At 50.7% G+C, this 25,798-nt stretch overlaps 1 protein-coding gene across 1 annotated transcript; it reads right to left on the bottom strand.

Moving 5' to 3' along the window:
• Positions 1–268: 268 nt before the first annotated feature.
• On the bottom strand, positions 269–22,757 carry LOC137323626 (retinol dehydrogenase 7-like). The gene is made up of 5 exons (XM_067987328.1): positions 22,558–22,757; positions 13,203–13,522; positions 11,417–11,675; positions 4,780–4,943; positions 269–2,530 (listed from the first exon to the last, which is right to left on the bottom strand). Exons 2-5 carry the CDS (start codon positions 13,513–13,515, stop codon positions 2,307–2,309), a joined length of 960 nt encoding a protein of 319 aa, XP_067843429.1. The 5' UTR covers positions 13,516–13,522; positions 22,558–22,757; the 3' UTR covers positions 269–2,306.
• Between the last annotated feature and the right edge of the window lie 3,041 nt (positions 22,758–25,798).

Here is a 25,798-nt window from a genome sequence, read left to right as displayed (position 1 = left end):
ATGAATAATAAAAAATATAGTATGCAAGATATTCAGGTAACTAATTAACTGATAGAATTAATATCTAAAGTTACAAAGATGGTTCCAATAGATTGTTATAACACCACATTAACAGGTTCTATTTATTACAAGTTGATATTATTCTCAATGTCCAAAATTGACGTAAGATTCCTTACATTTACTTTATAACACCAGGTTATAGTCCAACAATTTTATTTTAAAATCACAAGCTTTCGGAGATTATCCCCTTCATCAGGTGCATTCACCTGACGAAGGGGATAATCTCCGAAAGCTTGTGACTTTAAAATAAAATTGTTGGACTATAACCTGGTGTTGTAAGATTCCTTACATTTGTCCACCCCAGTCCATCACCGGCATCTCCAAATCATGACATAAATTAAGCAAGGTTAGTTGAGATTAAACTTGGTGTACAGCCTTGAATATGAGTGTATCAAATATGTTATGAGTCCAGTTTGTTCAGTTTATAGCTGGTAAGCTTGTAGCTTTAGCCAAGATTTCAAGAGCTTACAAGACCTTGTGAGTTAGAATAGAAGATCTTCTTCTGGGATGCTTGGATTCATTTCCAGGACATTGATGTGATGAATCTCAGTCTGGCATGCAATCTTCTCCTTCTGGCATCTGTTCTCAGTTGGTAGCTCTAACCTTGCTTTTATCAACATCAACAACTTGCATTTATATAGTGCCTTTAACACCAAGGTGCTTCACAGGATCGTTATCAAACAAAATTTGACACCAAGCCACATAAGAAGATAGATCAGGTGAGCAAAAGTTTGGTCAAAGAGGTCGGTTTTAAGAAGTGCCCTAAAGGAGAGAGGTGGAGAGGTTTAGGGAGGGAATTCCAGAGCTTAGGACCTCGGCAGCTAAAAGCACAGTCACCAACAGTAGAGTGATTAAAATGGGGGATGCTCAAGATGCAAGAATTGGAGGAGATTTGAAAACAAGGATGAGAATTTTTTTTTTTTTTAAATCGAGGCATCCCCAGCCCGGGAGCCAATGTAGGACAGCAAGCACAGCGGTGATGAATGAACGGGACTTGGTGCAAGTTAGGATACGGCAGCAGAGGTTTGGATGTGCTCAAGTTATGGAGGGTGGAAGATGGGAGGCTAGCTAGGAGAGCATTGGAATAGTCCAATCTAGAGGTAGCAAAGGTATGGATGCCTTTAGGAACTTAACTCTTCTATATTTGTGAAAACTGACTAATAAAGTTCTTAAATTTCTCTTAATTCCTGTAATCACCCTGACCTCTTTTCCAGATATTTTATTCTTCTACTTGAATTGCTCTGAGCTTTCCTAACTGCTCTCACGCTTTGATTGTTCTGATCATTCTGCTGCTGCGTTAAAAACTTCTTATATCTTTGATTCACAAAGCAAATTCCTTTAATTGCATTTCAACCAATCTTGGTGATACACCTCTTTTCATATTTTAGGTACTGGCCAACCAGATGAACACATGTTGCAGCAGAGATTCCCATATTTAGTGACAAATATCTTTGCCAGACACATGTCAAGCAGTTGTAATGAACAACTCATAATTGCCCAAATAACAGGTCACATTGACCTATTATCAAGTGTTTAATTTACTGAACATAAGTGCCTATAGTAATGCAACCCAAATAAGAATGAGGTCTTCAGGGAGACTCTTGACATGTTGTTTTGGCCAGAATCACAAGAAGGGACAAGAGGGCAAAATAAAGGATGGCCACCTCATGGTCATCAGAACCTAATCATTCACTCCCCTAGGAAAGCTTGGTGTTTTTGCTTCTAATCAGTAACTGGAACTGGATGCTAACTGTGAAAGACTTTTCTTTGTTTTCACAGCGCTGTCTTGGAAGCACTGATAGTTCGGAGCAATAACCCATACTATTTTCCAAGAGTTCAACAGGATTACTGAAAGCACCATTTTAAAGACACTTCTAGGCATTTGGCTACAGAATAAAATCAGCTAAAGAATAAAGGCAGACACATAAATGGGATTAATAGCCTTTTCTTGACCCGGATACAAAACATAAACAAGTGACACTAGCATTTAAAATGGTCACATGATTACTATTCACCAATAAATTGACACTAAAACAGCATCTACCAATTCATGTTAATACAGATAAACAAGTGTTGACTCTAATTTTGTGGTTAAAGATTTATGCTGATTTACATGACAGATTCTTGTTTTAGAGTTAGGTTAGTGATATTTCTTATCATATACATAACAGAACTTTCTTCTATTTTGGTATATTTCCAAATCTATAAATTCCCTCTCATTATAAAGAAGCGGCCACAAAAGCACGTTAAAGAATACTTTTTGCTGGCTTAACTTGGTCTCTACTGAGCACAAAATCAGAGATGGCTGTTGGCATATAGGAGAGAGGAATCCAGAACATTTTTGCATCTAGTCCAGCAGAGTAACGAGTGCGAGGATGAACCGATGTCAGAGCATGATCCATACACCACACCACTTTCATCAAATCTGGGTCTACAAGCAGTTCAATCTTTCCCTTAATTTTTGGTAAAACTGCAAAACAATACAAAAAGTATATAAAAGTTAAAATGAATTAATGTCTTCATACATGGTAACTAAAGCAAGCTACAAATGATAGATTGGAGAAGACCAGGGGACATGCATATAAGTTACGCAAAGGTAGGGCTAGGTTAGATATTAGGCGGTTCTTCTTGTTCCAAAGGTCAACTAGCCTCTGGGAAAAGTTGTCGGCTCATGTGGTGAATGCTGACTCTCTTCAAACCTTCAAGAGAGCTGAACCAGTTCTTAGGTGGGTCAGAGATCACATCTTATAAAAAGGAAGGTGAAATACCCAGTAATATAAGCATGGTTAATGTGGTCTCCTAGACTAGTTTTTCACTGCCTAAGGGGGTTGGACAGGAATTTTCCTGATTTCTCACCCTAATTGATCTTGGGTTTTTATCTGCTTGTTTTCCCTCCCATGAGTTTAAATAGATGCTGGTGGATTGGGGGAGGGCTGTGTCTAATCATGATGCTTCATGTAATACAACCATGTGGTACAGGCTTAATGGACCAGATGATCTTTTCCTACCTGTCATTTTCATATGTATGAATTAGAAACACCAACAGTGAAGACTGCCCCAGCTGGATATTGAATGCTCCAGTCTCTGATGTCTTTTGATGGGATAGGAGGGGCGGGGTGGCGGGAGGGTCAACAACCATAAATGAGACTCAGACTGTAGCTAGTTCATTAAACAAAATGCACAAATTGTCTGGATCAATTCAGTTGCCTAATCAGCCAGGGACAATAGAATAGTCCTTGATTTCATATGCACTCTTTTGGACACACCAAACAGAGCCCAAGTTTCAGGAGAGAAGGTATGAATTTAGCATCATGAAATGCAGATGGTTGGCATGTGTGATACTACTGAAGTAAAATGACAAGGCACTGCACTGCCATTACATGGCCATGGTTCATAGACCTCCATTAAATAAAGCAAGACTTCAGACTGGGTGAAGAAAAAGAGAGCAAGATCACCCTTGGGCTCTTTGAATGAGCAGCCTTAGTTTGCGTGATGTGCACATGACATCAAGGATCACCCTGAATTAGGAGAAAGAGAATCTCCTCATTGAGAAGTCAATGTAATGAAAATCAGGCTGTTCTATAAAGGGTGTGTGATCCACCCCGCCAGATTACTGCCCAGATGGTGAAGACGGAAATCTACCCCATGGAGTTGTACTTCAGCAAAGGGCACTATACCTCTGGAATTTCTCCTGATTAAGTCAGATAGATTATTTAATTCACTCGAATTTGAGAGCCAAGCTACCTGAACTGGCAGTGTTTTAAGGCACCAGGGAGCTGGAGAGCACATTCCAGGGGAGAGGTATTTCAAATTGATGGTCGCATCAGCACTACGAAAATACTGCAACAAAACCGGCAGTCTATCTCTATAGTGGAATAAACATTTGTCCCCTTTGTTTATCCTCCAGTTGTGAGAATATTAAACAAAAAGACTATGTGTATTAAGATTTGCTAGAATTAATGATTGTAAACAGTAAAAATGTAAATGAAATAGAACAAAAAGGCATAACAAATTTACAGCTCATAATACTATGTTCTGTCATTTTATAGTAAAATATGCTCAAATGCATTTTGTTAAGTGTTGGAATGTTACCATATTGTACAGTGCTGACTGAGACCTGGGACTTGGACTGTGGTGTTTAATCAGAGCCAATGTGATAATATGGGATCTGGATGTAGATTAAGTATTGGCCTTTTATCTCCGAGATCTGGCTTGGGGCTGAAGTACAATGTTGGTCACCTCTGAGGTTAGATCTGGGACATATTGTTGGGGCAGAGCAAAGGGAACTTTACTCTGCATCTAACAGTGCGATACTTGAGCTGTGCGTGCTGGATGCTAGAAATGGAAAGTGTTGCATTTGTCAGTACCACCTTGAGGACCACAAAATTATTGCAAGTTATTTTACAAAAGTTATTGGAAAGGGTACATAAAGCAGAAATATGGTACTGTACCTATACCAACTTAAACTGAGAAAAATACATTTTGTGCACAAATATAAACTTAAATCAAGAATATGTTTTACATTTTCAAAAAATATCCTACTTTCTATATATGAAATGTGGCAGTGGATTAACAATATTTAATGAGATGTTATTTAGGTATCATTTTCTGTTTGGATCAAAAGTTTTACAATAGAAATGAAAGGGAAGTAGTTTGGTACATTGGGATTCAATGCTTTGATTGGAAGCATCTGTAGTTTACACTTATAAAAATACTTACTTCTATCCAGGTAATCAGTGCCATAGTCTTCCTTTACTTCCTGTGGTAATCTGATCCAGTACTCTTTGAAGTGCTTTGTTACTACGTTAAAATTAGTGATACTTGTTTTGAAAAAGCCTGGCTCGATACAAAGAACTTTTACTCCAAAATGAGACATATCTCTCCTGCAAAACAAGAAAAAAATACTGCATTGTTACAGACTTTTAACCATTGCACTATTATTTTGTTTCTTTTGTCCTGTGACTGGTTTTGTTTTAGACCTACGGTGATGGAGGGAAGTTCATGCTGCTTCAAATTATCCAGGTAATTGCACCATATCCATTAAGACTTGGGCCTGCAAATTCCTGAGTCCCCAATGCAGTGGTATAAGTGTGGTGGGGTGGGACATATGCCCAATGAAATTGGAGGCTAACCCAGTCAGAAATACCAGGGTCAGCTAACTTAAATAATGGGCTGTAATTTGCTGTGAAAATGAGGGAGAGGTGCTCTCCGTTATTAATGCGCAGATGCTACAGCAACTTCAGGCGAGGGGCAGAAGCGTGGTTAAACGCGGAAATCCAAAAGTTGCTGTCCAAGATGCACCGCTCTGCCGTTAGCTTCACAAGAACGGCATTTCACTGTCTGCCTCACCATTGAAATGCATTGAATGGTGTGAAGTTCCTGTATTTGTACGGTAGATAGGAACTTGCCACAGAAAGTTAAATCTTGTCCATTCCAGTCTAAGTACCCTTGTAACAACATGATAAGTGTTAATTACTGCCAGTTCAACCTCTCTGGCACTGAAAATTAACTATTACAAGTGTGGAGTCTCATTCCTTCAGGTTTTAATTGTTGTTGGAGCTTTAAAAAAAAAGTAAAATTTTAATTTTTTAAAAAAACTTTTCCTTTGTCTCTTTTTTCTTTCTTTCCTTCCCGCTCTATTTCTTTTTCTGCACCCGATTTGACATTGAAATTACCCACTCTAATTTACATATCCTTCTCAGTCCTTGCGCTGGTAATTTCACAATCCTTCAATCTGATTGGTTAACGAGATACACAGTTGCTTGCCTAGTTTACCCAGCTCAGGAATATACTTTAAATACAAGTCTAAACTTTTTACATTCATTCAGCTTTCAAATTTATTTTACTCTAACAATTTACAAAAGTACAATCTGTAAATTCCAGATGCCCTGTTTCCCTCGCTGTGACATTATCCGCTTGCACTTTCAGCAACTTGCCACTCAAAAAATTTTAAAACCTTTACTTGCAAGGGCAAGTATAACTAACGGCAGACTACCCCGCGTCTGACGAGGAGGGACGACAGGAGCGAGGCAGCCAGGCCTCTCACTGAAAGCGGCAAAACATCCAAGGCGACAGCGACGGGATCGACACCCACCCCCCCCCCCCCCCCATCTCCAGCACCCTTCAGCTCCGGGACGCCGGGAGCAGCGAAGTGCCCAGCGCACACCAGCTCCGGGTCACCGGGAGCAGCACTGCAGAGAGTGAAGACCGGCTCCGGGAAACTGGGAGCAGCAACGAGGAGCCCCAGCCGATCGAGGATCGCACGGGCTCTCCACCTGACACCACGCCGCCGATGTCACCCAGGAGGAACTATGACCCCCTCTCTGAGGCAGAACAGGACTCATACCTCAGCTCAGGGAGCGTGGAACACTTTGCACAGATCACCTGGATGCAGGGACACGGCCAAGAGCTGGAAACAGCAAACGGACTGTCGGGTGAGACTTTAAACTGTTGTTAAAATGGGTCTGAAAGTCGCATCCATTAACGTGCGCAGCGTTAAATGCACTACGCGATGTGTGTCGACCTTGGACTACCTGGCCAAGGTCAACAGCGACCTGCTGTTCTTGCAGGAGCGTGGCCTGCCGCACCTCAGCAATTATCGGCAATGGTTGCAACGGTGGGCCCACGGGCTGTTGATCTGGTCGGGAGGCAATGATTGCCGTGCCTCCGGCCTGGGGATTCTGCTGCGGGGAGGCAACTTCACCATCACCGAAGTAAAGGAGGTGGTGATGGGGGGTCGCCTCCTCGTAGCAGATGTAATGTACAAAAACGCTCCGCTCCGGCTGATCAACGTGTACGCCCCAGCTCTGAACAGCGAGCGGCTGGCCGTCTTCCAGCAGCTCCCACTGCTGCTGGCGACGTCCAGGCCGGTCGTTCTCGGCGGGACTTCAACTGCATCATCGATGCGGCTGGACGATCCGGCAGAGCCGACAACAAACTGGACACCACGTCCAAACTCCTGATGGAAGCGGTGAAAGACGCCAAGCTGTGCGACGTCTTCAGCAACCCTGCAGACAGAGCAGCGCGTCAATACACCTGGTCCAGACCAGACGGGTCCGTCCGTTCCAGGATAGACTTCCTGTTTGTGTCCCCGACGCTCAAGATCAGATCCAACAAGATCATACTGGTGTTCTTCTCTGACCACTGCCTCCTCCTGGCCGACTGTCACCTACAGGATGATCAGAGAGTGGGCAGGGTAATATGGAAGCTGAACGTGAAACTGTTGACCCCGGGAAACATTGAGGAACTAAAGATGGATTACAAAGGTTAGAGAACCATGAAGCCCCTCTTTGATTCCCCAGTGCACTGGTGGGAAGCCATCAAGGCGAACATCAAGAGGTTCTTCATCCTCAAAGATGTTCAGAAGGCGAGAGAGAGGCAGAGGGAAACGTCCCGACTCCACAAAAGCATGCAGAATCTTCTCCTGCTGCAGTCGATGGGGATCGATGTTGGGGAGGAACTCAGGTGAAGGACCAGCAAGCCTCGCTCTTTGCCTCCGAGGCCTCCAAGATCATCTTCTGGTCCAGAGTCCGCTCCATGGAGCGGAACGATACTTGCTCGCGTTTCTTCTTCCAAAAGGTGCCCGGAGAGCGCTCTGTGATCAGCAGCCTGAAGGAAGAGGACGGCTCGGTCAAGTCCTCGCAGCCCGATATACTGAGGATCTGCAAATCCTTTCATGCCGAACTGCATGATGCGAAGCCCACAGAAAGCACGGCTTCCCAATCCTTCTTGTCATCTATCGCGGAGTTTCTAGACGACAGCAAGCGGGAGAGTCTGGATCACCTGCTAACTCTGGACGAACTGACAAAGGCCGTCCGTTCCTTCGAAAAGAGCAGGACTCCCGGAAGCGACAGCTTACCGGTGGAGTTGTACTCGGCTCTGTGGGACTGGATAGGCCCAGACCTGCTGGAAGTGTAAGGGGGTATGCTTCTGGCAGGCAGCATGTCAGACTCCATGAGAAAAGGCATCATCACCCTCATCTACAAGCAGAAGGGGGAGAGGGAAGAAATCAAAAATTGGTGACCTCTCTCACTACTTAATGTGGACTACAAAATTCTGTCCAAGGTCATCGCCAATCGGGTCAAGTCAGCCCTGGAGGTGTTGATCCACCCCGATCAGACCTGCGCCGTACCCGGCAGGAAGATCTCTGATAGCTTGGCGCTACTCAGGGATACAATCGCCTACGTATAGAACAGGGGGGTGAACACCTGCCTGATCAGCCTGGACCAGGAGAAGGCCTTTGACAGAATATCTCACACGTACATGATGGACGTGCTCTCCAAAATGGGGTTTGGGGAGGGAATCTGCAATTGGATCCAACTGCTCTACACAAACATCAGTAGCGCCGTTTCAATCAGCGGGTGGGAATCAGAAAGCTTTGCGATCAAATCTGGAGTCAGGAAGGGCTGTCCTCTCTCCTCCGTCTTGTTCGTGTGTTGCATCAAACCCTTTGCCGAGTCCATCAGAAGAGATGCGGGCATAAGAGGGGTGACGATCCCAGGCAGCGGAGGCACTCGGGTCAAGGCCTCCCTGTACATGGACGATGTCACCATCTTTTGCTTGGATCCGCTGTCGGTGCGCAGATTGATGAGCATCTGTGACCAATTCGAACTGGCCTCGGGGGCCAGGGTAAATCGTACCAAGAGCGAGGCCACGTTCTTTGGGAACTGGACCGACCGATCCTTTGTCCCCTTCACCGTCAGGTTGGATTACCTGAAGGTGCTGGGGATCTGGTTCGGGGGGTGCCGGGGCGTACACCAAGAAGTGGAAGGAGCGTATTTCTAAGGTGAAGCAGAAACTGGGAATGTGGGATCGACAATCCCTCTCAATCGTGGGCAAAAACCTGGTCATCAGGTGCGAGGTGCTCTCTGTGTTGCTGTAAGTGGCACAGATCTGGCCCATACCTCGCTCCTGCGCCGCGACAGTCACCCGAGCCATCTTCCACTTTATCTGGAGATCAAAAATCTCCGGAGAAAGGGGTTAAAGGCGTGCCCAACGTGGCCCTCATCCTGAGGGCCACTTTCGTGTGCGGTTACATTAAGCTTTGCGTGGATCCTTGGTACGCAAACACAAAGTGTCACTACGTGCTGAGGTTCTACCTATCCCCGGTGTTGCGAAGGATGGGCCTGGCCACGCTGCCACGGAACACTCCGTTCAGTTGGACCTTGTCCTTCGTCGAAAAGTTTATGCAAAAAAACACCTTCAACCACAAGGCGATCAGTGAGTGGTCCGCACATAACGTCCTCGAGACCCTGCGGGAAAAGGAGACGATGGATCCTGTCGATTGGTTCCCCGAGCAGACTGTCAATGTCATTTGGCAGAACACCTCTTCGCCAGAGCTTTCAAACAAGCACCAAGACATAGCTTGGCTGGTGGTGAGAAGATCCCGTCAGATCCTTCATGCACTCCCGGACAGTCAGCGCCACTGCGTGCTGTCCCCGAGGAGGCTGCAGTGGAGACGAGACTGAGAATCCCTACATGGTCAGTTTTCGGTAAAATATTAAAATGCCTACGTGGCAAAGAAGCAGAATGCAAAATGGTTAGAAAGGGTTAATTAGTTAGTAACTGAGATTGATACAAGTGGCCTGGCCCTCCTGCTGGGCCATATGTTTGCTTAGTCAGCAGGCCTGCATTGTCTTATCAATGATAGGTCTTTGATGTGAGTCAAGGACTGGTCTGAATGTCTCCATGTTTATGGCAGATCAATATAGGGAACGAGCTTAGCCAAAGTTGAAAGACATTCCAGGTTGGGAGATAAGGAACAGAAGGAACAGGGAAGAACATTCCAAGTTGGAAAGTGAGGAAGTATACCCTTTGATGTCTAACAGCAGCATGGTCAGCACATGGATTGTTTATGATTGGTCGGAAATAATGTAACCTCGCATGGCAACCTATGCCCGGCTTATGATTGGTGTTGACCCTCGTTAAGTATGTTCCAACCCTATTGATTTGTATAAAAACGTGTGGATTTCTGTATGTTTTTGTTCTTGCTCTGCCAGCATAGAGGGACTCTATCAGGAGTCCAAATCAATGCTGCAGACTAAGAACCCTGCTATTAAAGATGTGTTGAATTTTAAAATGTATTCGACTTCAGTTATTACTGAACCAGACTGAGGGGAAAGAATCCGGATCGTCAAGACCGTCACCTGTCTCCTTCTGGAATGTACCTTTGCAAGGGAGGTCTGGAGAGAGATGCAGTGGTATCTATCCATGTTCGTCCCAAGCAGTTCCATAACACAGGACTCTGCTCTACGGGCTGTTCCCGGGGACGCACACCGAGACGGACATCAACTGCTGCTGGAAGACCATCAACTCGGTGAAAGACGCCCTTTGGTCTGCCCGAAATTTGCTGGTCTTCCAGTGCAAGGAGCTGTCCTCAACCGAGTGTTGCAGACCGGCACATTCCAAGGTCCAGGACTATGTGCTCAGGGACAACTGACGCTGGGTGCGGCCGCCGCAAAGCCTGTGGGGAAAGGCAACCATTTAGAGCCTTCCCGCCATTGTACACTGAGGGGCTGCAATCAGGGAAAAACCCCTTGGGCAGAATGTAAAATTCAAATTGATGTAATGTACCTGTAATGAATCTAATCAATAATCTGTATTAAGTGTAATGCAATGAGGTATTCTAGTGTGTCATGGGCTGTAATTATGTACAATGTGTTCATTGAACTGTACTTGATGTAACCTGCAAATTGTATAATCTGTATTGTGTACGTTTGGAACGTGATATGACAACTGTATTGCATGTTTTGCTGCAAATTTTATGAATAAAGTATATATTTTTTTTAAAAGACACTATTAGATGCTCTGCTACAGCAAATTATGGCCCAATGTTGACAGGACAAGTCCCTCCAGCAGAGGGACAGATACAACCAAAGGGCCGCAGAAAATGTGATCATATTTTCACTCATTTTGTAGATTCACAATTTTTAACTTTCACACATAAGGTTTAATAGTTTCCCCATCAATGGTCAGCTGTAAGAAACAAGTTGTAAGCTCAGGAATATACCTTAAATACAGGTCTAACCTTTTCCCATTCATTCAGCTTTCAATTTACAAAGTACAATCTGTAAATTCCAGGTGAATTAGAAGGTCAGCTGATTGTTACAAAGCAGAATTTGGACATATACAGAACCACTGCACATTTCTTAACCTTTTGCTTACTGAACAGTTTTTTTTTGCTTTTAAAACTCATCTTTCCCTTTAGAATTGGCTAATATAAACTGCACAGCAACACTTGATTGAAATAAACAAAGACAATACAAGTTGTTCAGATTTATTATGTTATGCAGCTATAAAAAGGCAAATACTAGGACAAAACTAATATTAATGGACAACTTTGTAATTTCTAACTCACCTGAGACTGTCAGTGAAGGCTTCAACACCAAATTTGGAGATGCAGTAAGATCCACCCGTAAAACTGATCCTGCCAAATACACTTGCCACATTGACTATTCTGCCTCGTGCTCTTTTTATCAATGGAAGCATGCTCAGTGTGATCTCAATGAGTCCAATCAGGTTTACATTCAGCAGTACTTTGTGATCGTCTATTGTTAGCCAGTCATTTGGTCCAGAGGGTACAGAGATTCCAGCATTGTTCACCAGCCCCCACAGTCCTAGAATAGATTTTTGAAAAAAAAAGTACTTTCTTAAACTTCAAATTATTCCATATTATAATTGATTTGTTCCTAATATTGTATTGTTTTTCCAATAATATAATTTATACTGAAGCAAAGCTGATAGTTGTGCAGTGTAAGGCACCATTCCTAGAAGGAGACAGTAATTAGATTAATTCAGCACTAAATCACAAGGGATTTACTGAGCTCCCTCTAGAAAGCCAATGAAAATCCAACAGACCAAAAGGTAGCCAGAAATCAGAGAGCTACCTCTCACTAGACTTATGGATTAAAACAGAGCCCCCTCCTACTAGGATTAAGGATTGGACTCATTCTCCACCCACTGGAAATCATACAGAGCATCTACCCATTAGACAACTGGAATTCAAGCAAATACCACCCCACTGGGAATTGGAATTAGACGCCACTCAACTGGATAGCTGGGAGTCAAACAGAACGTCATTTAACTGGACAACTAGGGATCAGTCACCAATCCCAATAGGTTGACACAAATCGACGATAGCTTCTCACCCCTCAATTGGCATTATCAATTCCTCACAGCTCCAAATCACAATTTATCAGTTCTAACTAGAACTCTACCAAACCAATTTAATCATCTTAGCAAAGATTCCGCAATATTTCTTCCTGCCCTAAAATTCAATCAAGCAAAGCTCTAGATGATGCATTTAATTTTACCACTAAGCCAAAACTGCTGCTGTTAACACCCTTGCCTTTGAGTCATACGGTCATAAATTCAAGCCTCACTCTATAGACTGGAGTGCATAATCTAGGCTGATACTTAGTGCAGGACTGAGGGTGTGCTGCACTGTTAGAAGTGTCATCTTTCAGATAAGATGTTAAACCAATGCTTATCTGCCGTCTAAGGTGCATCCCAAAGCACTATTTGAAGAAGAGGAGCAGAGTTCTCCCAGTGTCTCAGCCAGCATTTATCCCTCAACCAGCATCACTAAAACAGATTACCTGGTCATTTATATCACTGCTATTTGTGGCACCTTGCTGTATGCAAATTGGCTGCTGAATTTTCCTTCAATAAACATTGACTACACTTCAAAAAGTGCTTCATTGGCTGTGAAATGTCCTGAGGTCATGAAACGTGCTGTATAAATGAAAGCTATTTCTTTCTAAATTGATATTCTGTGTTATACACACACTAGTTCACTAGCTTGCACAAGCCTTTACTGCAGTTTTGAGGAGGCAACTTCTATTACCTTAGCTGATTTTACATACTTCGTACATAGGCAGTCGGATGCTACTATTACATTTGGATTTATAAAATCACAGTCTTAATTTTTATTATTCTTTAGAAAACTGAAGAAAGAGAGATACTTGCATTTGTATAGCATCTTAATCACATAATTTAAAAGTCTCAAAGCGATTTATGCGTTACTTTTTTTGGACTGCAGTGATGGTCATTACTTGACAAAACACAACTGGTTTACAAATCAGCAGTGTGATCAAACAACTGACAATTTCTGTATGAGAGGTGAAAACCAATCTTTAAATTACCTTTTTCTTTAACCTCTGATTTTACAAACTCTGCAGCCTTGCTGATGCTTTCAGATTTGACGACGTCAAGGTGGAAAGTTTTGAGTCTTGATGATGTGCAATTCTTCAGTTCTTTAGCCCCCTCCTCAGTAAAGCAGGCAGCTAGAACATGGAATCCCTGTTGATCCAGATGCTTGGCCAACAGATTACCAAAGCCAGAGTCACAGCCAGTGATGTATACATGCTTGTCAGACACCTTCTTTATACGCTTACTGTCTCTGTACCGGTAGTACAGGACACAAAATAGCAAACAAACAATCAGGTATTCGAGCATTTCCAAACTGTAGTAAAACAGGAGAACATTTTTAAAATATTACTTTTGTTCTAGAAATTATTTAGATTTTGTGAAGTCATTGTAAAGTTTTATTACAAAGTAGTTCGAGGAGATTCAACAAGTATATAGGAACAGTCCACTATTAGAGGATCCAGACAATTTGATGGAATTCTTTGGCAGTCTGGTGGCCTGGAGCTGGGAAGAAGAGGTACTGCTAAGTGGAATGATGAGTACTGAAACTATGAGACTCTGCTGCTGGTGTGGAGTCTTGCTCAACAGAAGCACAAATCTGCAAATGATGGAAGCTATACCTCAGAGGGTCACTGGTAATATACAGCAGACTTTATAAGTGGTAAAATGTGCTTGAAAAATGTACTGGAGTTCTTTGAAGATATTTATAGTTGGCAAGGAGCTCCCAGTAGATTTACCATACCTAGATGTTAGCAAAGTTTGTGTGACAGTTTAAGGTGGAAGGTTTGGAATGGGGGAAGCTTTTGAGCCGGATAACTAACTGGTTCAGTCAGAGAATCAAAAAGGGCAGTCTTTAACAGAATCTACATGTTTCGGAGGCGATGGGAAACCTGAACAGCTACAGTTAAATTGTTTTGTAATTGTCCAATACACAATATTAAATACCTCAAGTATCTCGAGGTACATTGCCCTTTTAAGTAAGGGCCCGCTGGCTTTAAATGGGGGCGGGACTTCCTGGTTTCTGCTCTCCATACAGAGACAAACGTGCCTGGGTTAAACCCAGAAGCAGGCAAGTTGGAGCCGGGATGCGGTCCCGCTCTGAAAACAGAGCATTTTTACTCCCCACCTGCCCCCAACCCACTTGTTCTTGGGGGTTAAAATATACCCCATTGTGTGGAATGCACTACTACAGTTAGTGACAGAAGCAGAGACCACATCAGCATGTAAGAATAGGTTAGTTAGATGGTTGAAGGAAAAGAGAATAAAGGGATATGTGAACAGGCAGGACACACAGGAGGATAAAGACTAACATGATCTGGTTGTTCCGAACAGTCTGTTTCTTGGTTGTTATTTTTAAGTAATTCTGTGTAATTTCAACAGGGTGTTGATCATTTTTTTTTAAGCAGACAGGGCTATTGAAGAGAATGATGGATAAAGTGGAGTAAGAAGTCTGTGACCTTTGGAACTGGCACGAAAGATATGAACAGGAGCTGGTTTTCCTCTGCAGTGCACTAGATCCAGCAGGCTCCTCCCCAAGTGGTCACCCTGCAGTATTTTGCCACAACAGCAAGGCAGTCTGCAAAGTGGTGGCCCCAACCCTCACATCTTACACTCCATAATAGTATTTCAGTGAAGCTGCAACTCTAACTTGGTGCCAGATGAGACCAAAACTTCCTTTCACTCGTGTGCTTTCCAATCCACTCACTACGGCTCCTACAATATCATGTGCGCTCTCTAATCCTTCTGTATCTGCAGGTGTAATGTAAAACGGGCATGAGGCTCCACTTAGCTTTAGTGCTAATGCAGCCATTCTCTGCTCCGTATATGCAAAATTGAGGGCAGACCACTTAGCCCACAATGTCTCCACAGAGATGAAGGGCAAGATAAAGATAGCAGCCATCAGTCTCAAAAGATAATGGTGTTAAGTGCAAAAGCAGTTCAGTTGCTTTGCCAAACTTAAACATCGTGAATAGCTGAAGAGCCCAATTCTTGAGTGACAGTTCTTACCACAGATGCAGAGCAGGATTTCCAAATATTTAGCATGGAGTATATTAATAAAGTGTGACGAGAACTTGATCGTTTCATGGAAACCTTAAAAGATAAAGTCTCAGTTTAACTTCCTCGTGCTAGAAGTTTTGTGCTCAGTGACTAAGAGGCTGCCACATCTGCAAGGAACTGTTTCAATCTTGCTACTGTGGCCGCAACCATTGGCCACATAACCTACACAAACGTTTCTCTTAATTCACCCCTCAGGGTAAGGATCCACTTCCCTCTCCCAGCCGGCCTCCTTAGAGGATTGCAGAAGAGGCAGATAGACAACAGCAACAGCCAACCAGCAGAGATGCCCAGGTGGGGGCAGTAGTGGAAGGGCCATGTTATGACCCAGCAGGGCCATAAGCCATAGGCAAATTACCAGGTCCACACTGAGGAGCAACAGTGTGACACCACACTTACCTTTCCCATGAAGGAGCACCAGATTACAAAAGTGATGAATAGTGATTTGCAACGGCCTCCTTTGGGAATTTCTCCTGTTCTCAGGGAGCTGGAGGATAGGGATAAGTTCTACAGGTCAGAGCAAAGACATACGTCTGCAATGGAGGAGAACCCAGCGCATCTGCTCCTAACCCAAGCAGGCAGGCCTACAGACACTGCCACAATTACTTGGGTACGTTTGATGAACTGTCTCTTCGCCAAATTCCCACTCTCCCTACATGTGTGGGGGAGTTCCCAAGCTTCCAAGGAAAATCTATCTAGTCCATCCTCTGATAGTCCCCATGGAACCTATACCAGCGGAGAGTAAGTGTAGGGTCTGTTATGAGCCTAATGAAGGCCTCTTATTTGCCTGAGGGAAAAGGTAATCAATTCTGGAGGGGATTGTTTACCCAGCAGAGATGGCCCGATATCTTCTTTGAGAACTAAAGACTTGTGCAGTTGCTTTATTTTGAAGCCTTTCCCAGGGCCGCCTCTGCAGTGTTGGAATGGCCTGCAGTTCACTTTAATATTCTGGGTCTCCATCAAGGTGGACGCTGCTGAAGCAACCTTAGAGGCATGATGTTCCCACTCTGAACATGCTAATGACCCCATCCCCACAATTTGGAATGGTGTCAGCATCTTTAGCTGCTCAGCCATCAGCGGAACAGGAATCATGGAATTTCAGCTTCAGTGTCTCGAAAGCATCAGTTATGACATTCCCGAGAGAATCCACAGCTGTGTTTAGGACCTCTTGTAAGGGAGGGGGGCTCTGCTGTATGTGTCTCTGGAGATACCACACACTCCAGGATGGACTGCAGCTCTGTGAAAATCAAAAAACACTGCCCAGATACAGGTATTGGACTCCTCCATATTAACCATCATATTTTGCATTCTCAAACGAGTAAAAGAATTGACAGTACTCAAAGTAGCATTTTTTGAGCTCAGATCCTGGATGGCACCAATCCTGGAACTTAGTATCTGTTGGTAGTCTGTCCCCTTGGGACAACTGTTTCCCGCTCCTCTGCTGCCACCCTCATTTGCTCCTCGTCACTTGCTCTGTGAGTTTCACCTGGTGCTCCCTGCTTTAACTACCTCTAACTCAACGTTGTTAGACGTAGGGAAGGGGTGAAGCCCTTCACTTTCTCTGTAAATTTTAATTTGAGGAGTTGAGAAGTTGGGGAAACAGGAACATTTTGATGATGTGGCAGGGGCAAAATCCGATTGGAGTGATTCAAAAAGTGAGATGGTAGAAACAGGGACAGGAGTGGGAAACAACATGCACGACTGCCCTGGATTTTTCTCCCTCCTCCTCTCCTCTCCTCTCCTCTCCTCTCCTCCACCTCCACCACCCCCTCGCCCCTTCCTCTCCGCACCCCCCATCCTCTCCCACCCCCCTCCCTCTCCCATCCCTCTCCCCCATTCCCCCTCCTCCTCCCCCACCCCTCAGCCCCCTCCTCCTCCCCCACCCCCAGCCCCTTCCTCCTCCTCCCCAACCCCCCAGCCCCCTCCTCCTCCTCCCCCAACCCCCTCACCCTCCCTCCTCCCCCACCCCCCTCACCCTCCCTCCTCCACGCCCCCTCCCCCTCACTCCTCCACGCCCCCTCCCCCTCACTCCTCCACGCCCCCTCCCCCTCACCCTCCCTCCTCCACGCCCCCTCCCCCTCCACCTCCCTCCTCCACGCCCCCTCCCCCTCACCCTCCCTCCTCCACGCCCCCTCCCCCTCAATCCCCACCCCCTCACCCTCCCTCCTCCACGCCCCCTCCCCCTCCCTCACCCCCCACCTCCACGCCCCCCTCACCCTCCCCTCCCCCACCCTCCTCGCCCCCCCCTCTCCTGCCCCCCCCTCCTCCTCACTCCACCCCCACAACCGCCCGCAACCCTCCACCCACCCTCCCCTGCCCCCCAAGCCCCCCTCCACCCACCCTCCACCCACCCTGCACGCCCCCCGACCCCTCCACCCACCCCGACCGTCCACCCACCCCACCCCCTGCCCCCACCCTCCTCCCCCTCCCTCCCCCATTCCGCCCCCACCCTCCACCCCCTTCCTCCCCCTCCCCCTCCCCTCAGCCCCCCGACCTCCTCCTTAGACCTCCTCCCCCCGACCTCCTCCTCAGACCCCCCCTCCCCCCGACCTGCCTCAGACCCCCCCTCCCCCCGACCTCCTCCTCAGACACCCCCTCCCCCGACCTCCTCCTCAGACCCCCCTCCCCCCGACCTCCTCCTCAGACCCCCCGCTCCCCGACCTCCTCCTCAGACCCCCCCTTCCCCCCGACCGCCTCCCCCCCGCCCTCCTCCTCAGACCCCCCCTCCCCCCACCCTCCTCCTCAGACCCCCCCTCCCCCCACCCTCCTCCTCAGACCCCCCTCCCCCCGACCTCCTCCCCCCCGACCTCCTCCTCAGACACCCCCTCCCCCGACCTCCTCCTCAGACCCCCCCTCTCCCCGACCTCCTCCTCAGACCCCCCTCCCCCCGACCGCCTCCCCCCCGCCCTCCTCCTCAGACCCCCCCTCCCCCCGCCCTCCTCCTCAGACCCCCCCTCCCCCCGACCTCCTCCCCCCCGACCTCCTCACCCCGACCTCCTCCCCCCCGACCTCCTCCTCAGAACCCCCCTCCCGCCGACCTCCTCCTCAGACCCCCCCTCCCCCCGACCTCCTCCTCAGACCCCCCCTCCCCCCGACCTCCTCCTCAGACCCCCCTCCCCCCGACCTCCTGCTCCCCCCGACCTCCTCCTCAGACCCCCCCTCCCCCGACCTCCTCCTCAGACCCCCCCTCCCCCCGAACTCCTCCTCCCCCCGACCTCCTCTTCCCCCCCGACCTCCTCTTCCCCCCCGACCTCCTCCTCAGACACCCCTCCCCCCGACCTCCTCCTCAGAACCCCCTCCCCCCGACCTCCTCCTCAGATCCCCCTCCCCCCGACCTCCTCCTCAGACCCCCCCTCCCCCCGACCTCCTCCTCAGATCCCCCTCCCCCCGAACTCCTCCTCAGACCCCCCTCCCCCGACCTCCTCCTCAGACCCCCGACCTCCTCCTCAGATCCCCCTCCCCCCGACCTCCTCTCCCCCCGACCTCCTCCTCAGACCCCCCTCACCCCGACTCAGACCCCCCCTCTCCCCGACCTCCTCCTCAGACCCCCCTCCCCCCGACCTCCTCCTCAGACCCACTCCCCCCGACCTCCTCCTCCCCCCGACCCCCTCCCCCCGACCTCCTCCTCAGACCTCCCCGACCTCCTCCTCCGACCCCCCTCCCCCTGACCTCCTCCTCCGACCCACCCCTCCCCCCTCCTCCGACCCCCCCTCCCCCCGACCTCCTCCTCCGACCCCCCCTCCCCCCGACCTCCTCCTCCGACCCCCCCCCTCCACCCGACCTCCTCCTCCGACCCCCCCCCTCCACCCGACCTCCTCCTCCGACCCCCCCTCCCCCTCCTCAGACCCTCCCCCGACCTCCTCCTCCCCCCGACCTCCTCCTCAGACCCCCCCTCCCCCGACCTCCTCCACCCCCCGACCTCCTCCTCAGAACCCCCCTCCCCCGACCTCCTCCTCAGACCCCCCCTCCCCCCGACCTCCTCCTCAGACCCCCCCTCCCCCCGACCTCCTCCTCAGACCCCCCCTCCCCCCGACCTCCTCCTCAGACCCCCCCTCCCCCCGACCTCCTCCTCAGACCCCCCCTCCCCCCGACCTCCTCCTCAGACCCCCCCTCCCCCCGACCTCCTCCTCAGACCACCCCGACCTCCTCCTCCGACCCCCCCTCCCTCCTCCTCCGAACTCCTCCTCCGATCCCCCCTCCCCCGACCTCATTCTCCGACCCCCCCTCCCCCCGACCTCCTCCTCAGACCCCCCCTCCCTCCTCCTCAGACCTCCTCCTCCGACCCCACCTCCCCCCGACCTCCTCCTCAGAACCCCCGACCTCCTCCTCCGACCCCCCCTCCCCCGACCTCCCCCTCCCCCGACTCAGACCGCCCCTCCCCCCGACCTCCTCCTCAGACCCCCCTCCCCCGACCTCCTCCTCAGACCCCCCCTCCCCCGACCTCATCCTCCGACACCTCCTCCCCCGACCTCCTCCTCCCCCCGACCTCCCCCCGACCTCCCCCTCCCCCCGACCTCCCCCCGACCTCCCCCTCCCCCCGACTCAGACCCCCCTCCCCCCGAACTCCTCCTCAGACCCCCCGACCTCCTCCTCAGACCCCCCCTCCCCCCGACCTCCTCCTCAGATCCCCCCTCCCCCCGAACTCCTTCTCAGACCCCCCCCTCCCCCTGACCTCCTCCTCAGACCCCCCTCCCAGCGACCTCCTCCTCCCGACCTCCTCCTCAGACCCCCCTCCCCCCGACCTCCTCCTGCCCCCGACCTCCTCCTCAGACCCCACTCCCCCCGACCTCCTCCTCAGAACCCCCCGACCTCCTCCTCCAACCCCCCTCCCTCCTCCTCCGAACTCCTCCTCCGACCCCCCCTCCCCCGACCTCCTCCTCCGACCCCCCCTCCTCCTCAGACCCCCCCTCCTCCCGACCTCCTCCTCAGACCCCCCCTCCCTCCTCCTCAGACCCCCCCTCCCTCCTCCTCAGACCCCCCCTCCCTCCTCCTCAGACCTCCTCCTCCGACCCCCCTCCCCCCGACCTCATCCTCCGACCCCCCCTCCCCCCGACCTCATCCTCCGACCCCCCCTCCCCCCGACCTCCTCCTCCGACCCCCCCGACCTCCTCCTCCGACCCCCCCTCCCCCGACCTCCTCCTCCGACCCCCCCACCCCCCGACCTCCTCCTCCGACCCCCCCTCCCCCAGACCTCCTCCTCCGACCCCCCCTCCCTCCTCCTCCGACCCCCCCTCCCCCGACCTCATCCTCCGACACCTCCTCCCCCGACCTCCTCCTCAGACCCCCCCCGACCTCCTACTCCGACCCCCCCTCCCCCCGACCTCCTCCTCAGACCCCCCACCCCCGACCTCCTCCTCCCCCCGACCTCCTCCTCAGACCCCCCTCCCCCCAACCTCCTCCTCCGACCCCCCCTCAGACCCCCCTCCCCCCGACCTCCTCCTCCCCCCGACCTCCTCCTCAGACCCCCCCTCCCCCGACCTCCTCCTCCGACCCCCCCTCCCCCCTCCCTCCTCCTCAGACCCCCCCTCCCCCCGACCTCCTCCTCAGACCCCCCCTCCCCCCGACCTCCTCCTCAGACCCCCCCTCCCCCCGACCTCCTCCTCACACCCCCCTCCCCCCGACCTCCTCCTCCTCAGACCCCCCTCCCCCCCGACCTCCTCCTCCTCCCCCTCCCCCCGACCTCCTGCTCCTCCTCCCCCTCCCCCGCGACCTCCTGCTCCTCCTCCCCGACCTCCTCCTCAGACCCCCTCCTCCCCCCGACCTCCTCCTCCCCCCGACCTCCTCAGACCCCCCCTCCCCCCGACCTCCTCCGACCTCCTCCTCCCCCCGACCCCCCCTCCCCCCTCCTCAGACCCCCCTCCCCCCGATCTCCTCCTCAGACCCCCCTCCCCCCGACCACCTCCTCCTCAGATCCCCCTCCCCCCGACCTCCTCCTCCGACCCCCCCCCCCCGACCTCCTCCCCCCCCGGACCTCCTCCTCCCCCCTCCCCCCGACCTCCTCCTGACCTCCTCAGACCCCCCTCCCCCCGACCTCCTCCTCCTCCCTCCTCCCCCCTCCCCCTCCTCCCCCCTCCCCCGACCTCCTCCTGACCTCCTCCTCCCCCCTCCCCCGACCTCCTCCTCCCCCCTCCCCCGACCTCCTCCTCCCCCCGACCTCCTCCTCAGACCCCCCCTCCTCCCGACCTCCTCCTCCTCCCGACCTCCTCCTCCGACCCCCCCTCCTCCCGACCTCCTCCTCAGACCCCCCCCTCCTCCCGACCTCCTCCTCCCCCCGACCTCCTCCTCCGACCCCCCCTCCCCCCGACCTCCTCCTCCGACCCCCCCTCCCCCCGACCTCCTCGTCCGACCCCCCCTCCCCCCGACCTCCTCCTCCGACCCCCCCTCCCCCCGACCTCCTCCTCCCCCCGACCTCCTCCTCAGACCCCCCCTCCCCCCGACCTCCTCCTCCGACCCCCCCTCCCCCCGACCTCCTCCTCCCCCCGACCTCCTCCTCAGACCCCCCCTCCCCCCGACCTCCTCCTCAGACACCCCTCCTCCTCAGACCCCCCCTCCTCCTCAGACCCCCGCTCCTCCCGACCTCCTCCTCAGACCCCCCCTCCTCCCGACCTCCTCCTCAGACCCCCCCTCCTCCCGACCTCCTCCTCAGACCCCCCCCCCCTCCTCCCGACCTCCTCCTCAGAACCCCCCCTCCTCCTCCCGACCTCCTCCTCAGAACCCCCCCTCCTCCTCCCGACCTCCTCCTCAGACCCCCCCTCCTCCTCCCGACCTCCTCCTCAGACCCCCCCTCCTCCTCCCGACCTCCTCCTCAGACCCCCCCCTCCTCCCGACCTCCTCCTCAGACCCCCCCTCCTCCCGACCTCCTCCTCAGACCCCCCCCTCCTCCCGACCTCCTCCTCAGACACCCCCTCCTCCTCCTCCCGACCTCCTCCTCAGACCCCCCCCCCTCCTCCTCAGACCCCCCCCCCTCCTCCCGACCTCCTCCCCTCCTCCCGACCTCCTCCTCAGACCCCCCCCTCCTCCTCAGACCCCCCCCTCCTCCCGACCTCCTCCTCCGACCCCCCCCCCCCACCTCCCCTCCCCCCCTCCCACCTCCCCTCCCCCCTCCTCCCCACCCCCCCACCTCCCCTCCTCCCCTCCCCCCTCCTCCCCACCTCCCCCCTCCTCCTCCGAAGACCTCCCCCCTCCTCCTCCTCAGACCCCCCTCCTCCTCCTCAGACCCCCCTCCTCCTCCTCAGACCCCCGACCTCCCCCCACTCTTCCCTCCCCATTCCCCAGTTTATAGTCAGTAATGTTTACCTTGTTTCTCCTTCACTATTCTTGCAACGAATTGTTAATCCTCGTTTTAAATGGGTTGTGCTAACGCTGGACACTCACTCACGGGGAAAGTTGTACTTTCAAATGCTTAAAACACCCTTGTTCTCCTCAGTTTGTTATTAAACTGTTGGAATGCGAACAAACTTTGCACAATTTGCGTTGGCGGAAAAAAAACACATGAGCAAGTTCAACGCCCCCGTGAATTGTTCCTCAGAGGAGCAGACTCCTCCCACTATCTGCATAAAAATAGACCAAAGTTCTGCTGCAATGTTAAAATAAGGTCAGATTTTGTGTTTTAAACGATAGCTGTACTATAGCCTCAAACTTAACAAGACAGGTTTTTGAGTACTTTATCATGATTTCTTTCAGTGATTGTAAAATGATATAAAGGCTGTTTCTCCGATCAATTGTAAACAATTTTACAACACCAAGTTATAGTCCAGCAATTTTATTTTAAATTCACAAGCTTTCGGAGACTTCCTCCGATCAAGTGCTCCTGACAAAAAGTGGCAGTTGTACTGAGTGCTATTTCGGAAGTTGAGGGCTCAGCCTGAGTTTACCATCGATTAACAAAACTAAGTGGTGCAATCTCTTTATTTCCCAACGACCTTTCCCTGCGAGCATTGCACTTCACCAGGAGTGCTTAGTCAGGGAATCAGCCATTTATATTCGTGCTTATAATGATATAGTATGGGCTTTCCTTACCTCAGTAAGTATTTCATTCTATACAGACCAATGATTAGTGGCACTAGCCAAAGCCAAATACCATCACGATATTTACAAGTGGGGGGAAGGAAGGAGGGGGGCGTGAGGGTGAGGAGGAGGAGGGGATGTCGGGGAGCTGAGAGTGGGGGGGCCTCAGGGCTGAGGTCTGATGGGGGGAGGTCGGGGGGCTGAGGTCTGTTGGGGGGGAGGTCGGGGGGGCTGAGGTCTGTGGTGGGGCGGGAGGTCGGGGGGCTGAGGTCTGTTGGGGGGAGGTCGGGGGGCTGAGGTCTGTGGTGGGGCGGGAGGTCGGGGGGCTGAGGTCTGTGGTGGGGCGGGAGGTCGGGGGGCTGAAGTCTGTGGTGGGGCGGGAGGTCGGGGGGCTGAGGTCTGTGGTGGGGCGGGAGGTCGGGGGGCTGAGGTCTGTGGGGGGGGGGCTGAGGCTGAGGTGGTGAGTCCCCTAAAAAGAGGGTGCCACTGGTAACATTAAAAGAAAAATAAAGACTTACATTTACATAGCACCTTCCACAAGCTCAGGACGCCCCAAAGTGTTTTACATCCAATGAAGCACTTTTGAAGTGTAGTCACTGTTGTAATGTAGGAAACTTGACAACCAATTTAAGCACAGCAAGGTTCCACAAACAGTAGTGTGATAATGGCCAAACAATCTGTTTTAGTGGTGTTGGTTGAGGGAAAAATATTGGCCAGGACACCAGGTAGAATTCCCCTGTTCTTCCTAGATTTTGTGCTCAAGTCTCCGGAGTAGGACTTGAACCCATTACGTGGGCTGGCCATTCAAATTAAGATCAATAAAGGGTAATTTCAAACAACTGTCAAATTCATATCAATAACACATTTAATCTCATTTGTTACCCGTCAGTTATACAAAGCTTCTAGCAAACAATGGGCCGCTGCATGTTCATATTCCACGGTTACCTGGGTGTGTACCAGAGATCTAAACATGAACACACAGTTGGAGGAACCCTGCTTGCAGGATCCTTTGCATCCTGCATTTGTGTATGACTGATTTAGCCAAACCCAGATCAGACTCACCCCCCTACTCCATGTGGTGTCCAAAATTAAGCATGGTAAGTGAAAAATGCAGCCAGAAGTTAAGGACCTTCCCCTAAAATATGGAAACAGTGTTTGCAGCCTCTGATTCTGCAAATACATGCTAACATACGCTTCTTTCTGACGGTAAAATGGACACACAGTAGGAACATTTCTACGGAACACTCTCCACCCCAGGTCTCCAGTGAAGCTGGGAAGGACCCTTGAATATAGAACCTTTCACTGGGGACCATCACCCACAATTGGTGATAAAACATCTTGTCAACAGTTTCCTGGCAGAAGAGAAAACTTGACAAACTGGAAGGTGTACAACAGCAGGAAATCTCTCCATGCAAGTGCAATAGCATGGAACAGATTTCTGAAAGACAAGCCTGCAGGATAGCGCGATGTCTACCTGGAGCTACAGCAGTACACCTTTGAGGAAAGTTTAGAAAGGGTGCTAAAGGGGCCAGGACCAGGCCATGTAGGGGTAAATAACATCAAGACAAATAGTTCAGGGGCCTCAGAACTCAAACATAGGGGAGACAAAATAGTGTCCTCCAGTATACTTCCAGTGTTTAGTAAAGGAGTTTAATAATGAAATTAAGGATGTAAATTAATGTCTGGGAACCTGGTGTCAAAAAGCAACAATGTTACCTTCATAAATAACTAGAGACACAATCAAACTAAAAAGGGCTTGGTACAAGAGAAAGGGCTGCACCTTAAGCAAACAGGAACAAGAGGCTGGGGCTCTTTACTCTTGCAAAGAGAAGGCTGAGGGGTGACCAGATAGAGGTCTTCAAGATAATGATAGGGGTTGATAGGGTAGACATAGAGAAAATGTTTCCACTTCTGGGGGAGTCCAAAACTAGAGGTCATAAATATAAGATAGTCGCTAATAAATCCAATAGGAACTTCAGTAAAAACCTCTTTACCCAAGAAGTGGTAAGAATGTAGAAAGCGAGTAGTTGAGCAAGGAGTAGTTGAGGCGACTAGCATAGATGCATTTAAGGGAAGCTAGATAAGCACATGCGGGAGAAAGGAATAGAAGGATATGCTGATAGGGTTAGATGAAGTAGGGAGGGAGGAGGATAAATGTTGGCATAGATCAGTTGGGCCAAATGGCCTGTTTATGTGCTGTGGACTCGATGTAACTTGCAAGGAACATTGAGGCAGCAATTGAAAATCATTTAAACTAGATAGGTGGAGAGGAGGGCAAGAGGAGAACAGGAACCTGGAGGGGAGGAATCATAGGGTAGAAGGTAGATAGCAGGTGGATATGGAAACAGTCGGGCGCTCCCCCCGTGCAGGGAACTTACCCTGCGCACAAATGGTGAGGTCTGGTTATTGGAAACATAGAAGCATCGAAAATAGGAGCAAGAGTAGGCCATTCGGCCCTTTGGGCCTGCTCCGCCATTCAAAATGATCATGGCTGATTATCTAACTCAGTACCCTGTTCCTGCTTTTTCCC

The sequence above is a fragment of the Heptranchias perlo genome, chromosome 7, assembly GCF_035084215.1.
Source record: "Heptranchias perlo isolate sHepPer1 chromosome 7, sHepPer1.hap1, whole genome shotgun sequence".
NCBI classification, from domain to species: domain Eukaryota; kingdom Metazoa; phylum Chordata; class Chondrichthyes; order Hexanchiformes; family Hexanchidae; genus Heptranchias; species Heptranchias perlo.
Note: the sequence above shows the minus strand (reverse complement) of the source record. Positions and strands in the feature narration are given on the sequence as shown.